This window comes from Pyxicephalus adspersus, chromosome 1, assembly GCF_032062135.1.
Source record: "Pyxicephalus adspersus chromosome 1, UCB_Pads_2.0, whole genome shotgun sequence".
Lineage (NCBI taxonomy): Eukaryota > Metazoa > Chordata > Amphibia > Anura > Pyxicephalidae > Pyxicephalus > Pyxicephalus adspersus.
In genome coordinates this window covers 90,801,677-90,818,331 of record NC_092858.1, presented here as the reverse complement: position 1 = coordinate 90,818,331, position 16,655 = coordinate 90,801,677, and the positions used below count along the sequence as shown (strand labels likewise).

The 16,655-nt window shown below is 38.7% G+C and overlaps 2 protein-coding genes across 2 annotated transcripts in view; one reads left to right on the top strand and one right to left on the bottom strand.

Moving 5' to 3' along the window:
- The window catches only part of TINAGL1 (tubulointerstitial nephritis antigen like 1), a 30,712-nt gene extending 26,250 nt beyond the window's left edge, over window positions 1–4,462 (top strand). Inside the window, exons 11-12 of the mRNA XM_072418687.1 lie at window positions 1,829–1,874; window positions 3,222–4,462. Of these exons, the coding sequence (XP_072274788.1) occupies window positions 1,829–1,874; window positions 3,222–3,365 (190 nt within the window). The 3' untranslated portion in view covers window positions 3,366–4,462. The remainder of the gene's footprint in view (window positions 1–1,828; window positions 1,875–3,221) is intronic.
- Window positions 4,463–6,687: 2,225 nt separating this feature from the next.
- PEF1 (penta-EF-hand domain containing 1) lies at window positions 6,688–16,533 on the bottom strand. Its single transcript, XM_072418665.1, has 5 exons — window positions 16,374–16,533; window positions 13,232–13,526; window positions 12,946–13,101; window positions 12,247–12,390; window positions 6,688–10,393 (listed from the first exon to the last, which is right to left on the bottom strand). The coding sequence occupies exons 1-5, from the start codon at window positions 16,395–16,397 to the stop codon at window positions 10,164–10,166; spliced, it is 849 nt and encodes a 282-aa protein (XP_072274766.1). The 5' UTR covers window positions 16,398–16,533; the 3' UTR covers window positions 6,688–10,163.
- Between the last annotated feature and the right edge of the window lie 122 nt (window positions 16,534–16,655).

The window sequence follows — 16,655 nt, the reverse complement described above, 5'->3', positions numbered from 1 at the left end:
CTTTCTTTAGCAGCTTGTAATCCCCGCTTATATAATACACGTTACATACATAATATGTATACATTTAACTTGGTGGAGTTAAAAACACAAGGCAAGTTTTTTTTTTTTTAAATTTGCTCAGGCTGAAAATATGTCAAATTCTGTACTAACATTTTTGCTTAGTATTAACATAAAATAAAAATTATGCATTTATGTGCTATAAATAAAATGCAGTTCAAGATAAAATTATCATACTCCATGGGAAAAATACACATAAAGCGCAGAAACTGTCAGGCATTAAAAATACAAATATAAATGTCCCCTTGGTAGATTTTATTCTTAGAAATATGTGCTTATTAGTATACAATCTAGTTCCATTCTTGTCACTTGACATGACGTGACATTTATTACTGCACTAAGCAAAAAAAAAAGTTCATAAAAGGATATAAGCATAATGTTACTGTCCCTGAAATCAGCGGAAGGGAAAGGCAGGAAGCATCAGAGTAATCTCACGGGGGGCAAAAGGACATGTGGAGCCTAGAACTGAACATTATGTCTACCCTAAGGAGACTCTATAACATCCTGCACTGCCCTTTCCATGTTGGGCCAACCTGATGTCAAGGGTGTGATGTCTGGCCAGGAACAGTAGGCACCAAAATAGAACAGGTACAGAACATGACAATGCACTGAACAATGCAAAGGTAAAGCTGTAAGAACACTCATTTAATATTTCTAACAATGTTAAGAAGTAAGGTGCAGGAGCCAGATTTCTATATATTGTCTAAAATGTCCTTGCTCATTTTTAGCTCTGTCTCAGCAAATTCCACACTTGCTGATTGCTTAGGAATGTTCTCTAATACTGGTCTGATCTCAAGCTGTGCCCATCCCCATAGTAACACAGCACTGGTACTGGTACTGATCAAGCCTTTGCATAAAGAGGGCCATGTTATATTTATAATTGCTCTTGGATCAGAAAATATTTAATGCTTATGTCATCTGACATAAGATTTTCAACAAACATAGAGAATTCAATATTAATATGGAGAAGCGTGCCACTTTTACACAGCTTCTTTATACCTATACCAAGCCACAGATTTAAGTCTACCTACCATGTGATGAACTGTAAAAACAAAGTAATTATTATACAGTATTTATATAGCGCCATCATATTACACAGCGCTGTCCAAAGTCCATAGTCATGACACTGTCCATCAAAGAGGCTCACAATCTAATATCCCTACCAGTCATATGTCTTTAATACAGTCCAAGGTCAATTTTGGGGGTAGCCAATTAACCTCACTGCATTTTTTTTTCGGATGTGGGAGGAAACTGAAATACCCAGAGGAAACCCACTCAAACACTGGAAGAACCTGCAAACTCCATGCAGATAGTGCTCTGGCCGAGATTCAGACCTGGGACCTAGTGGTTAATGGCCAGAGTGCTAACCTCTGAGCAACCGTGCTGCCCAATATCAAAAATACATATAAATGGTAAAGCTACTGTACATGTAAGTTTAAATTAGGTTATGCTGATCTCCAAGCAAAAATATAAATACAGATTACAAATAGATGTAATACATACTCTATATTTGATAACACAGGGAGGTTAACCCTGTCCATTACCCCCTTCCTATGATAAACAATAAAAGGAGAATGATTAGATGGTTGCAATAATCAGCATCTTTATATCTGCCTAGAGTTTCTTTTAGAGGCAGAGGGATCAGAAAAGGTTGGGACAATAGTGATGAATGAGCTTTGTATAAATAAATCACTCCTAGTATAACCCTACAAAATATATGGAAGGGTAGAATGTTGTTTGGATACTGTGTAATTGTCTTCTTTTTTATTAGATGGGGAGAAGAGCTAGCACCCAATGGACAGATTCACAAATATTGGGTAATTATACATTTATTTATTACAGTAGGTTTGGGCATGCTAATATACATATAATGTAGTGTATGATTTGCTGAATTAGAAAAGAAAAGGTTTAGGTATGATGTGTTAATAATTGTATTGGGGAAAAGTTTTGATATTTTATTGGTCCCTGTAGAGTTAAGCTGCGTACACACTTCCAATTTTTGTCGTTGGAAAGGATCTTTCACGATCCTTTCCAACGACAAGGGTGTGCACGATGCATGAACGGTGCTGTACATACAGCACCGTTCATGCTCTATGGAGAGGGGAGGGGGGGAGCGACGGAGCGGCACCCTGCTGCGCGCTCTCCCCTTCCCTTTCATTAGGATCGGCTGTCGTCCATCGTCCGTGGATCCGGCAGGTCGGTCGTCCGGACGATGGACGACACCGACTGTACACGCGGCAGATTTTTACCCGATAATTGGCTGATGCCGATTATCGGGCGATAAAAATCTGACGTGTGTACGTAGCTTTAGTCTTGAGCAAGATGTGCAATAGAGGGGGATGTTTGGTGATTCAATTCAAGAGGTCTCATCAATAAATTCCTAATATTCAGATCCCTGCATGTATGGTTGTGTATTTCTAATAGCTTTGTTTTTTTTAATCCACCATTGTAAGGAAGTGGGAGTCAGCGGCCACGCCACCTATTTTCAGTGAGGTTCTTTTTCACTTCCCTGTCCACTTAAACAGAGAAGGGTATGATATTTGGCATCATATTGTCATTACAATGGCAGATAAGGGGAATAGGGATAATATAAAGGAAAGTGTCTTTTTTGAGACACTGGACCTTTTTATTAAAGCTCTCCAAGATTGGTGAACCAGCAAACCTAGAACGGATTTCCCAAAAGTCATTTACTATTTGTTAGCAAATGTTTTCCACTCTGCACCAGATCTTTTCCAGGTATACTGGATCACCCAGGTTCACTGATGAAAGTGTATCCTCTCCAGTCTTAGAAAGCTTTAACAAATCAGGCCCACTGAGTAAAAACAAAAATATAAACAGGAAAAGCCAAATTAAAGCACAAACAATTATCTGCATATATTTCCCAGATTGGTAACCACTGAATGCTAGAGCTGTTGGAACTGCATGACAGTCAAGAAAATAACATTTTTAAAAAATAGGATAAGTAATAATATCCTGCATACATCTTCTGTGAATGTTTTCTTTAACTGCTAATATTTACAAAAAGCATTTGAGTTAGTTTCAGCTTTGGCACCGCCACAGTGCTTGTGTAGCTGTTGTGAAATAAAAACACAACCTACAGTGTATTATTATATTAAGACTATGAAATGTGTTCCTGATCTGTTCTCATCTTCTCTTCACTGTAGCTTGCTGCCAACTCATGGGGCAAAGACTGGGGAGAGCAAGGATATTTCAGAATTGCCCGTGGAGAAAACGAGTGTGAAATAGAAACCTTTGTAGTAGGAGTGTGGGGAAGAGTCAGCATGGAAGATGTTGCTCATAGAAAATGAGGAATTTTCCAAGATGTAGGACTGTGAATTTCTCTAATGCAAACACTGGTTTGTATTCTGCTCTTTACCTCCAGATATTTTTACAGCCAGTAAGCTGGATCATAAGGTCCTAGGTGGTAGGCATGTGTGTCTAAAGCGGGGAACAGTCTGTACATTACTATAGTGAGGTAAGTATATCTGGGTGTAATTTATTATAGGACATCCTACTCCTGTACATGACAAAGAGATCTGCAGTTCACTAAAGGTCCAATTACAGGAAGCATTCACAATGTCATGGCATTGATATATTTTACCATCTTCCAAAGCTTTCATTTTTAAAGGACTTGTCCTGCTTTACAAATCGTAAAATGTCAGCACCACAATCTGTATTTTAAATTTCTGTTGTTTTAGAAACATATGCTGGACTTTCCCCAACTACAAACTACTTTTAATGTCCTATAAATCAACAAAACCAGTGCTCAGGATGAGGGCAGGATGCAGTGAGGTACTTAATAGGCTGACCCAATGGTGCTGACACAGGGAAGATTCACAGCCTGTGGCTTTGGATGGCATAATAGCACAGATAGTCCTATAATCTCCACAGGGATCAAAGGGTATTGTTTGGGGCTGTATGCAAGGGGCACACAAGCTTGTGAACCGGTCACAGACAGACATTCCCCGCCAAGCTACAAACTGCCAGAGAAGTGGTAGACTTCTGCATGCAAGTCACTTCCACCTAGGACCAAAATGCTAAATTATATATATACTGAGAGCTTAAAATAAAGGTCAATTACCTTTATATATCTAAAACATCCACTGGTATCTGAAGCTTGCTCATCTTAAAACATCATCTATCCCACGCATTGCAATTTTCTTTCAATACACCAGCCTTAAACATCTTTGTGGGTATAAAAAAAAAAAAAAAAAAAGATGCCTTAATAAATGCCCAAGCACAAATGCAGATAATGTGAATTATGTTTAGCTATTTATTGAAATGTTTTTATATTGAGATTGTGTATATTGTTTAAAGCCCTGATCCTAGTGCACAATAATTTGAATTTCAACCACTGTTACAATATTACAACATTCCAGTTTAAATAAAAGTATTTTTCACCAAATGTGCGTAAAAGTTTTTTTTCAATAATTAAGGACCTATTTACACGTATGCATTTGGCTACATGAAATGCAATACAGGTAGTCCCCGAGTTAAGGACATCTGACATACGAACGACTACTAGATACGAACGATCTTCCCTGCTCGTTGGTGTGCAGGACAGAGTCTTGACGTTACGGGAGGGGGAGGGGGCAGTTGGCATGACTTGCAGAAGAAGTCTTTTGCTGCTCTGCAAGCTTTTTTAGCTCTTTAATGACCAAGCCAAACTCTGTAGTTGTTTCTTTTTGTATATCAAAGCACAGCTTGCTCCTGAAGTTAATCAATGTCTAGGCTCAATAAAGTTTTTTTTTTCTGTTTGTGAATAACTCAGTGAGGAATTTTTACAGTAACTGACAAACATGTTGCCTAATAATATGATGAGGCAAACATCTGTCCTAATTGCATTTATTAAAATATTGTACCTGTTCTGACTTACATACAAATTCAATTTAAGAACAAACCTACAGTCCCTATCTCGTACATTGTGAGGCAAATTACTTTCAACATGACTGTGCTCAGCTGTGGGTCACAACATTAAAGTCACTGTGAAGTCATGGCATTTTGTGAGCAGTGTGAGAGATTATGATTAAGGATCGTCTGGCAAGAGGAGAGAACAAGGCAGGCCAGTAAAATCAATAGAATGGGCAATGAAACCTTGAGAAAAAGGTACGTATACAGGGACAGTTGTGGTTGCTGCAGTGATGATGGGATTGTTAAATAAGGGAATCAACATTTTATTAGATGAAGAAACTACCGTATTTTTCGGACCATAAGACGCACTTTTTTTCCCCCAGAAGTGGGGGGAAAAAGTCCCTGCGTCTTATGGTCCAAATGTATCAAAATGTATCCTTCCCAGCTGCTGTCTCGTCCCCCCTGTATCGCCCCCCCCCCTCTGCCTTTTCTTCTGTCTCCTGTTCAGCGCAGCCAGAGTGACTGTCTCCTGTATCTTGCTCCCGGCGTCCTCCCACTCTCAGCATGATTGGCTGACAAAGTCATGCTGTGTTCCCTGAATAGCGTGCTGAAGATCACTCACAGCACACATAGTAAAATCACATATACGGTACACAACACAAACACAATGTAAACAAATGTTATATTGCAATCCGATTGTCATACATTGTATGACAATCGGATTACAACTGAAAGGAAATACTCACCCAGTGTCCGCAGCTCTGCTTGCTGGTATCTGTAGTGAGATGTATGCAGAAATCCTACATTATGCTATGCATCTCTCCATGGATACGAGCAGCTGCAGCTTGTGTGCCTGTGTCTCTGTGTGAGGCACAAATCCCCCCCTCACAGCACTCGGAGGATGAGTCCTCTTCCAGTGATGTGAGGAAAATTTAAAGGCATATTACAATGTAATCTGCTTCTAAATGTTTTTTACAGTACAAAAACGCCACACAACATAAAAATAAAAGTACCGTACATTTTAATTTATTTATTTATTTATTTTATTTATTTTTTAATTTTATTTATTTCATTATTGTTTTAAATTATTATTTATATTTATGTATTATATTATAATTTATGATTTTAATATAATAAATAAATATATTTATCATACCCGGGAGTTAATCCTAAGAATTACAAGCCCACAATACAAACAGGGTTTATTACATGTGTTTATGACTGTGATGTTGGTTTTTAATGCACATAAAATATTTTAGGACACTATTTGTTTCAGAATCTTTGTTTTCTTCATTTCCCTTCTCCAAAAAACTGGTGCGTCTTATGGTCCAGTGCGTCTTATGGTCCGAAAAATACGGTATATAATCATGTCTTAATTCAAGTCTTGTATCCGGCTAGTTTACTTATGCTTCCTTCACTGGTTTTGATTTATTAAAGCTCTCCAAGGCTGGAGAGGATACACTTTCATCAGTGAAGCTGGGTGATCCAGCAAACCTGGATTGGATTTAAGTAATTGAAGTAATTGGCTAGTTGCTAGCAAATGTTTTGAATCCTGGACCAGATCCATTCCAGGTTTGCTGAATCCCCGGCTTAACTGATGAATGTGTATCCGCTCCAGTTTTTGAAAGCTTTAATAAATCAGGCCCAATGTTTGAAATACTGGCTACTGAAAGAAAACATCAATCTACCTACCAGGAACATGTTGTGTGGAAAATGTTGTGGCCTTACTTTTTGAGACAAAATAAAGCATATCTGACACTAATAGAAGGATGAGACATCTTTTAACTATATCAGGTATTTATTATGAGTATTTACTGCACAATTGGCAAACAAAAAGTTTTCTGTATGTTCAAACCTGAGCACTGCTCTGTGAAATGTCTACTTTGCTTCACAAACAGATGGTCACTTTGATGGAAAGGCTCTGTGTTTGGTGTTAGAAAGCCCTGAAGGTCACATGCCACCTCTATGCCAACCCTCGGCTCATCTCTGGTACCTTTTGTGCATGACTTTTCACACTGTTCTGCTGCACAAGCATTTACCCTGATACAGCCATGGAGATCAGCGCTACACTGACAGCATAGTCATAGTCTAAGGTCCAGACTCATCCGGGACAAAGACTAGATATTAACTCACTGCAATGCTTGATATTCTGCTCGCAGCTGTACTGCATGATAAGAAGTCTTCAAGGTTATTAAAATTATACTAATCTGTATGATTTATCAATACACTACATGGAGGGTATGATTGTTTACATGACTCCCAGGAAAGAATACTGCAAACATTAGGTCATATTGCCAGATCTGGTAAATCAACAATACTTTTATAAGGCATAGGCCTTAAAAATGTGTGAGGCATCCACAAATGTAAAGTGTGCATTTTTACCCGATCAATGTACTTCTCCATTTGTGTTTGTTAAATGTATAATTTTTTTCTAATGTAGTAAATCTGACATTCACTGAAACATTCCGTGGTGGGGAATCTTCTGGGGTCATGTGCTTCAAGTGCAGTAATTGATTCTCCACCAGTGAATGTTTCAGCGAATGTCCAATTCACCTCTCTATAAATCTGTTTTGTTATAGCATTTAAATGCAAACAAAAAAATAAAAAATCCAGTGAGCTGGCAACTTCCCATGCCTATTGCTGCACTGAAATATTAAACAGTATTGTTGTTACTGTCTAGTTTAGTATGCAGTTCAGAAACCCATCCCCTATAGCCTAGAAATGAGAGGGAGACCTTCTTTTTCTAACACATAGGGTGATAATTCTACTTGTCTATAGATACAGTAGAGTGAATGTTGTCCCCCCCTAAGACAGGAAGTTTGTTACTGGGAAGATTTTTGGGTGTAAAGAAATAAAAATAGGAAAAAGAACGTTAGCATGTAGCCACCTCACTTTTGGTCTATTAAGCAGTAATATATATTTTGGGGTTTATATTTGCTTTAATTCATAAAGCAATTAATTGCCTATCCAGGGATATTTTAGTAAAAGGTATGAGTAGGCCGAGTCACCTCAGAGACTCAGGCAGTATGATATCCTTATTTATCATGGATGTCTGATTCCTTCTCACTCCTGAGGATCTATTTATAAAACAGGGAATCAGACATTCCTGCAAACAATTCCTCATAGGAATCTTTCAGGTCAATTGCAGTATTTGATTCCAGGGAACCAGGGAACATTTGAGCAAATGTCAGATTCCATTGGATTTTTGAGAGTTCTCAGCCACCTGAGGGTGTTTGCATTACCTCTGTTGCATACTACACAATCTTTTTAAAAAGCAAGCTTATCACCTCATTTTAAACATTAAAAGGTTATAAAATCCTCTCCCTTATAATTTTTACCCCCCTGTGTCTCTGGTGGGTGTACAGACCTCTCCAGCATCTACAGAACAGTGAAGTATTAGTACCAAGTTGACTAACCATTAAAATGAGAGACCACCAACACAAGGAATTAAAAAAAACACATCCATAAAATGATATTTTAGGTAGCACACACTAGCATGAGACATCATTTTAGTTAACTCCTTACATATACATATATTTATTTAATAAGAAATTCATTTTCCTGAAAACCTTGGGGGATTTATAAAGCTTTGGCAAATAGAAATCATGAAAACTTTTTTTTAGGTTTTATACAAAATGATACCACAATTTTAACAAAACTTCAAACAGTTGTTTTCTCTACGATACCTGAAGTGCATAAAATATTTATGGAATTAGAACATACAGATATTTGTATGAGATCATACAAAACAAAAAAAAAAGTGTTATGTTTTACAAAACCACCGATGATACCATAAATCAAAATGAAAAAGTTGCTCTAATATAACTGTATACATAACTTTTTTTTAACCAAATTCATAAACAATTCATAAAACATGGTGACATGATGTATGTGTGTGTGTGTGTGGATCCTTAATCATTGTTACACTTACAAACATCTACATTGCGTTGTAATGAACCACAATGCATAGACACAAATGCTTTGTGTATTGCGATACACTGCATTTTACATAACGAAAATCAAAGAACCTATTTAAAATGAACAGACTGCCTAACACATGCCAACATGTACATGTGTTGAAGTGCATCATGTTGTGATGTAAATGGAGCCTACAATGAAAGCCCAGCACAAGCAACCTGCCTGAAGGTGCTTAATGCCGAGAAAGCAAATCCTGTCTGCTATGCTTTCCCCCAGTTAGAGACAGGAGGAGAAGGTACATGTGTTATGACACATAAGTGATTCTTTAATAGGTGTCTTACCTTACAAAATCATTTGATGAACAAGGCTCTGACATTCTGCTTCATGCACAGATTAGTCACAAGAAATGGTCCAGTTTTAACAAAATAAAAGTCAACGCTTCTTTTGGCTGGACTAATTCTGCTCAATGTCACAAATTAAGAGGTAGCAGCTTCCTATATTACTAGGAGTCATAGGCAAGCACAAATTGGTATTTGACAATGATTATCTTTCATGTCCCTGTTACTAGGTATAGAATTTGACATTTGTATTGAGTATTATAAGAATTTAGAATATAGAAAGCATTTCTTTTTTGGACAGGAGCACGCTCCGTATTTCCTCATTCACTGAAATTAAAAAAGTGAATATAAAAGGAGGATATGCATTTGCAGCAAAGGAGCAAAGACTGATTTGCTTCATGGTTAGTGTACATGGATGTGTCTTGCTCTTTAAAAAAAAAAAAAAAAAAGTTTGGTAACAGGCAGGGTGGGGTACCTCTATCTTGTCCTCCCCCTCCCCATAGAACAGAATGGTGCTGTGTGTACACCACTTGTTTGTTCCTCTGTCGCTAAAATCTTTGACAATAGATTATTTTCAGTGACAGTAATCTTTACTAATGGGCATCATATTGAACATGTAATAATAAAATGAACAATTTGTGTAGTGTTGTGGAGTTCTCATAAAAAAGTTTCCTTAATAGTAACCATCATAATACCAGCCGTACCAATGTAATCTAAAACAGTGTATGTATTTGTATGTAAGCCACTTGCAAGAATATAACCTGACATAATACAAAAGTGCTGTACAATTTAGGAGCAAGGTTATAGGCAAAAAAGAGTTTAAATACAGGTTGGCAATATGTAAGCCTATTTACAAAAAACAGACTGACAAAAATGTAACATGGTTTGTCTATACGGGAATTGTTACAGCATTATTTGCAATCATCTGTTCATCACGGAGGGTAAGGATACATTTCTATGAACTGTAACTTGAGCAAATACAGATCAGCTGTTAAGATTTTAAAGAAGTCGTCCCACTGCCATGGTCAGGAAGTCGTCATAGCTCAGTTTTGCATTGCCAGATCGTCCTGTGTCCTTATCTCGGAATGCTTCTGTCATGGTCTGCAGCTTGGTACACACCTGTATAAAGCCATCTAGCTGCAAGGTCATGTTGGCAGAGCGTGGAGCATATCGCGTCATCACTTGTTGTACGAATTGGGGACTTAAGCTGTATCCCATCTGGGAAAGAGCTGTGAAGGGATCAGACAGAAAAATGTAAGAAGCTGACCATAAAGACAAGCAGAAATGTATTTAATAATCAATGTTTCAGTTTTATATTTCATCCACCAATTTATTAAACTACCCTAGTTGTAAAGAAAATAATAAATATTAATAATTTGAAAAAAATTTCTATATAGACAACTGAAGCAAGGTAGTCTGATATTCAACTGCAGTTGGGTTGGCATCAGAAGAGGTAATATTTCTTTGCAGGCATGTTTTAATTTAAGAAAACTATAATAGGTGACAGCATTGCTTTAAATAATGCACAAAATAAAAGCCGTATGTCCTTTAAATATAAATATATCTGACAAAAGCGGACGCTGCTACATTTGCCCAGAACATCCAGACATCGGTGCCCTCGGGTGCTGAAAGGGTTAATTTATGTATATAGCTACTTGTATACAAATACAATACACGTAACAAAACTGGCAGTCTATTCATCTACAGTGGCTATCTATTTCTGTACACAAGAATATCGTTTTTCCTTGAATTAGTTAACAAATACAGAGTTTCAGAACTCAGGGGAGCTGAGACTGCTCAGGAACTGCAAACTACAAATCTTGGTCTTAAGGGCAAGGAATACACTGACACATGGTTTTATATACATTATTTTCCCAAACATTAAATACATTTGGAAAATATTTATTATCATAATATATGCACGACTTATGACAAAAACTTAGGTCAGCTGGTGTAATGGCACTATATGGGGAACTAACCCACTAGCTGATTATTAAAACAGCAAATTTGTTATTTGTAATATGGTAAAATGCTGGAAAGTCGGTATAGTGTGCTTGTCAACTTAGGAGAATTGTCAAGTTAGTTTATCCATAAATAATGTATCACACAATGCAACTTGCTTCCTTTGCTGCTGGCAGTCTCAGTGTGTAACCATGGTGATGACCAGTTAAGGTTAGGACACAGTTAGCACGATGCATCCTCTGCATTAATATACAAACATGATGACTGGGCATTTTCTGCCACACATAAAAGGAAACCTAAATAAAATATTAAAAGAAACCTGTACTGAAAGAAAAATGTAGGCTGCTACTCTCCTTTTGTCAATTCTAGTTGATTGTCTTTTAGGTCCAGTTGTTTGCAATGCCACTAAGCCTGCCATACAGGGAATTCCATCCTCCTTTGCAGTTGTTTCAATACCTGGCATGTCCAGTGTCCATGGAGGAGAAGGCAGACACTTCCTGTGACAGTGCTTAGATACAGCAGCCAATCACTAGAATTAATCACTCATCTCATATACAGGGGAGTGATAGCAACACTATCCCGAGTCACCAACACCAATCATTCTAATCCCACAAAGGAAGAGGAATGGAAATATGAGGAGGTCCAGAAGGCCCAGAGACACAGCCACAGAGATTTTGTATACATTGGTAATACCAATATAACAAATCTACATAGCTCTATAGTGCTTAATATCTCTTATGTTTTTATACGTTTAACATGAGACTAAATGTTTCAGGGTCCTCTATTATTTATTAGCCATTGATGTGAGATCCTTCATCCTCCCAAAATGTGTTGCAAGAGAACCAACTTTCTATGTAATCCATGGTAGTCACTAGGAAGCTGACGTGCAACAAACGCTGCATGCAGATAGGCAGAGAGAGTCTGGAGAAAATCAGCAGTAACAAGATGCAAAAATGGATGAAAACAGTGAAAGTGAAAAAACACGATAGGTGTTTAGAATACCTAGTGCCTTAGCAAACCTAATGTCATCCGGTTGGAGTCCTGAGCTACTTTGAATAAATATTTTACTACCAAACATTTTTACCCATTATAATATATTATTAGTAGAATTAGTATTTACCTTGGTGTAGTTCTGTTTGGCTTATAGAGCCAGACCTGTCTCGGTCATACTGCTGGAAGAGGCTTTTCCACTGCTGAATGTATGTCCAGAGAGCCGAAAATCCATATAGATCAATCTTACCAGACTGGCCCCGATCAAACATGTCTGCAAATCAACATATGTGTTAATATCATTGCCAGTCATTCATTTACAAACTGCACAGGGTTTGGACCTACCAGCTTTGTCTAAAGACAGCGACTGTGTAACTAAAACAGAGGTTCTTTAGTAACAGGTGTAATTTTGTAGTGATGAGGTGTTCCCCTATGATTTGTGCAAAGTTTGGATTTTAATGATAAACAACTAGCAACTTGGTAGCAATAAGATTGTGGGAAATTCCACTTTGAAGAAACCCAAAGTCATTATTGCACAAAAGGACAGACAATGTCTGCAACGATGCCTGATCACTCCAGGTTTCAGGCAAAAAGCTGAGCTGCGCATCAGATTTGGTTGCCAGGATCACCGGCATTCCTGTCTTCCTGCTCCCGAATTTAAACTTTGTCCTAAAGTAAAACTTTTTTTGCCAATATTACCTTTAGAAATTTGGGCATTCATTCATTCTGATTATTTATGTTTGATTATTATGTATTTACACAACTTTGTGTATATAAAAAAATATACACTTTATTTGGAAGCCAATAACAAATGCAGAGAAACACTTACTTAGCATCAGGACACAGGTTTCATCATTGAATGCTGACCAATTGGAGTTGACAAGTGCTTGTTTTAGCTCTTTTAAGGTAATGTACCCACTTCTGTCAGCGTCCACAGTCTGGAACCAGGAGTAAGCCTCTTGGTTAACGCCTGGAGGTATATTTCCTAGGAAAAAAATATAAAGTCAAAATTTAAAAGCAAACATGTATCTAAAAGCCTAACAGGTTAAAGGTAAGTAGCAATGCTTAATATACATAAAATTTTTCTAGACTCTCAGGACTTACACCAGACTTACCAGTAGAAGCTTGTCCATATTGGCCTTGTTGAGGAGACCCATAAGGATTAGATCCTGGTACACCATAAGGTCCCCCGGGAGCGTGGCCTCCATAAGGACCTCCTGGTCCCCCTGGTGCTGTACCCCCTGGCATGGGCTGTCCATAACTGCCACCTTGAGGAGGTCCATATGGTCCACCAGGTGCAGAACCACCATACCCAGGCTGGCCATGAGGGACACCTCCTCCATATTGTTGTCCAGGATGATAGCCTCCTTGAGGTGCCCCAGGTGCTTGTCCTCCAGAGCCATGGTATCCCTGTAAAACAACGTACAAACCTAAATAATTCAAGTTTTCTTTTCTAAACATTTTGATCTATTCTATTCTACTGGTAATTACCAAGATGCAATTATATGTGGACAATTCTCTACCACTGCAAGCAACATCCTTTACAAATGTACAACAACATGTGTCAGAGCGAAAAAATAATTTCACTGCACTCCTGATCATATGAAAGACCCAGAGGAGGGATTATACCAAGAGTAAGGATCAAGGCTTACAAACTTCAATACAACATCGCCACCTGGTGGAAGTAAACCAATTTACAACTAGTATAAACATTCATAAATATTATAAGGCACAAGGGTAAACTTCTTAAATCATTTTTATAGTTTATTACATTAGGTTGTCATTGTTAAAATAAAAACCACCTTTTCTGGGAAAGCTTCCATATTTTTACACTAATATCTACGGATTTCTATTATTCTGTTTAAAACTTGCTAAAAGCTGAAATAAACCTGACACTTCCTGGGTGTTTTCCATGCCTGGTCATGGGTAGGTTGTTTGGGTTTAGAATGTTTAGGATTAATATGACTACATCTGCTTTCAAGGAACTTGGACTGCTGTTATGTATCAGAGCCAAACACATTTTATTACAACTTTTATGTGATTTCTCAGAGAAAATAATTCACGCAAAGCAATCAGTTGCTGAGAAACTGTAAACGTGTGCTAAACATCACATTTAGAAAATTGCTACAATCCTTCCTCAAAGCAAAACACATTTTTTATTACATAAGAGGAAAGCTGGAATCCAGGAACAATGCCCAGCTGTAACCCCAACTAAATGAAAACAAAAACCATGGGACACCTTATTGTCAGTGTCCTAACAAATGACACGCGCCAGGTTCACGTGTTGCTGTGCTATGAATACAGAAGTCCAGGCACACAAACATTCATTGCAATACATTATATAGAGGAGATAAGATACACTGTGTGGACCAAATGCCTTAGATCCAGATATGATCATATAATCAGTGACATCACACGTCTCCAAGTACAGGCCGCCAATCACTTCACTACTTTGTGTCACCTAGAACAGTTTGTAGGCCAAGGGTTGTGATTTCACTTCCCACATGCTTGTTCTGAGTCAGTGATTCAGAAAGTCAGGAAGACAGTATATTAACCTCCCTGGCGGTATGAATACTAAGTATTTTTAAATGTAAAAGCGGTACATTTAATAATACTTAGTATTATAAATTTCCTGCCTGGTCCTCCCTCCCAGCCGCACGGTCCCACCCTCCAGCCACACACTAGCGAGCAGATACCCGTTCGGCATCGGATTCCCCTGGCCTCACCTTCCCAACGTTCACATGCTGGTGACGGAAATGCCGGCATCGCCAGGGGAAGAAAATGCCAAGCATCGCTGGAGGACACCGCGGGTACCGCTTACCAGGTAAGTTTTTAAACTCCCTGGCGATTCCACCTCGAGTGTGTGGCTCGTGGGTTACCGCTTTTGGTATTAAAAGGAATCAGCATGGGTGCAAATACTTCCCTGATGGAAAGCACTGCTCACTGTTCACCTTGCTGGAGGGAAAGCTGCATCTGAGGACCTTTAGGTCCTCCAATAACCCCCAGTCCTCAGGGGACATATAAAAAAAGTCATATTCTTCTACCAAGATGGCCACAACCCAGAAATGTATTGTGACCAAGAATAGATGAGCTGCAAGAAGAGAATGAGCAATAGTGACAAGTCCTTTGTATTCTGCTCGACTTTGCAAACAACTTCTATATTTCAGCTCTATAAAAAAAAAAAAAAAAACTATAACCAATATCTAAAAAATATCATTACTGTCTGTAAGGATTATATATAATGATGTTAATCGTTAATCATTTCTATTCACATAGTATAAAAACCTTGTTGTTGCACCTGGTTCAAGCACACCTGACATGGATATATTTAATCCTAAGCTATTGTCGGGCAGCGCTGTCATGTAAACTCTGAGACATCTAGGAAGGCAGATAGATTTACAATGAACTCTATTATTATATAAATTAATTCAGCATGCCAAGCACCTCTCAGTTCTGATTCACAGATTCTAGCCTTTTAGATCTTTGAAACTCCATCTATGAATTGCTGTCACTGCTTCCAGTGAGCCGGGGAGGACTCAGCATGGAGAAGATGAGGGCTGCCCTGTGTTCTCCTCCACCAGAGGCAGGAAGAGCAGAGCCCGGAGCTACAACCCCCCCTAGAGGCACCCACTGTCACATCTCGCCATGGCTTGTTGCCTACATATAGACATGATTGTCATTGTATTGGCATGTGTCTGTGTGTTACTACAGGTGAGTGGGGTATGTCGCTCAGTCTGTGCTGTCTGCTTCCCTGACCCCAAAATTATTTTATTATCCTTAAACCAAACCTCATCTCAGCATTCCCCCATCTCTATGTGCCCTCCAAACACATTATTCTATGCCATGATGGCGCTTTATATGGCATCTATACCTACATGTGTGACTTATCGCTGCCTACCAGTGCTGAGATGTGGAGCTTGCATTTGTTTTCCTTTCCCCTGGTGATCAGTGCACTTCCTGTTCCCGGTGACAACACTTCCTTCTATAGAGACAAGGTGGTGCCATGGCTCCCCGCCCTTCTCTTATGTCACATTACATACCAATACCCGAGAACACTTCTGTCTGACAGGGCCATCACCTATTAGAATCTTGTTGTGTGTATATATGTTGTCAGACTTGTAAGGCGTTGTTAGGCTTACTGAGCATTATTCCTGGCCATGGCTCATTCCTTCCACCAGCCCAGTACTTCCATGCCCCACCTCATGTGACTGGGTGTCAGTGTACACATTACCACACCTAACCACTTCCCGCACTCACCTGGCCGTACTGATAACTCGCCATGTCACTGCTGCCCGGGTTCTACAACTCTGACTGCTGACAGCTCCACTCTACTCGGTGAAGAAACGACTAGGAAGTGACCTCGCAATACGTTAGTGCTATCTGTCACTAGGCTTGTCAATTTTCTGTCTCCAATATGAGCGCCATATTTAAAGAGGCGAAATACCTAAACAAGTGTGTGAAGTCTTCTACAAAATGGCTGCCTCCCTATTACATGACGCAGAGACTTTAGACACCACTCAGCCTCATATCCGTCATCCT

Excerpts from the sequence above, each read along its gene's own strand:
- PEF1 (XM_072418665.1), bottom strand. The coding sequence starts at position 16,397 with ATGGCGAGTTATCAGTACGGCCAG. Across the intron at positions 13,527-16,373 it reads CGAGTTATCAGTACGGCCAG|GGATACCATGGCTCTGGAGG; the intron begins GTGAGTGCGGGA and ends GTTGTTTTACAG. Across the intron at positions 13,102-13,231 it reads ATATGGACAAGCTTCTACTG|GAAATATACCTCCAGGCGTT; the intron begins GTAAGTCTGGTG and ends TTTTTTTCCTAG.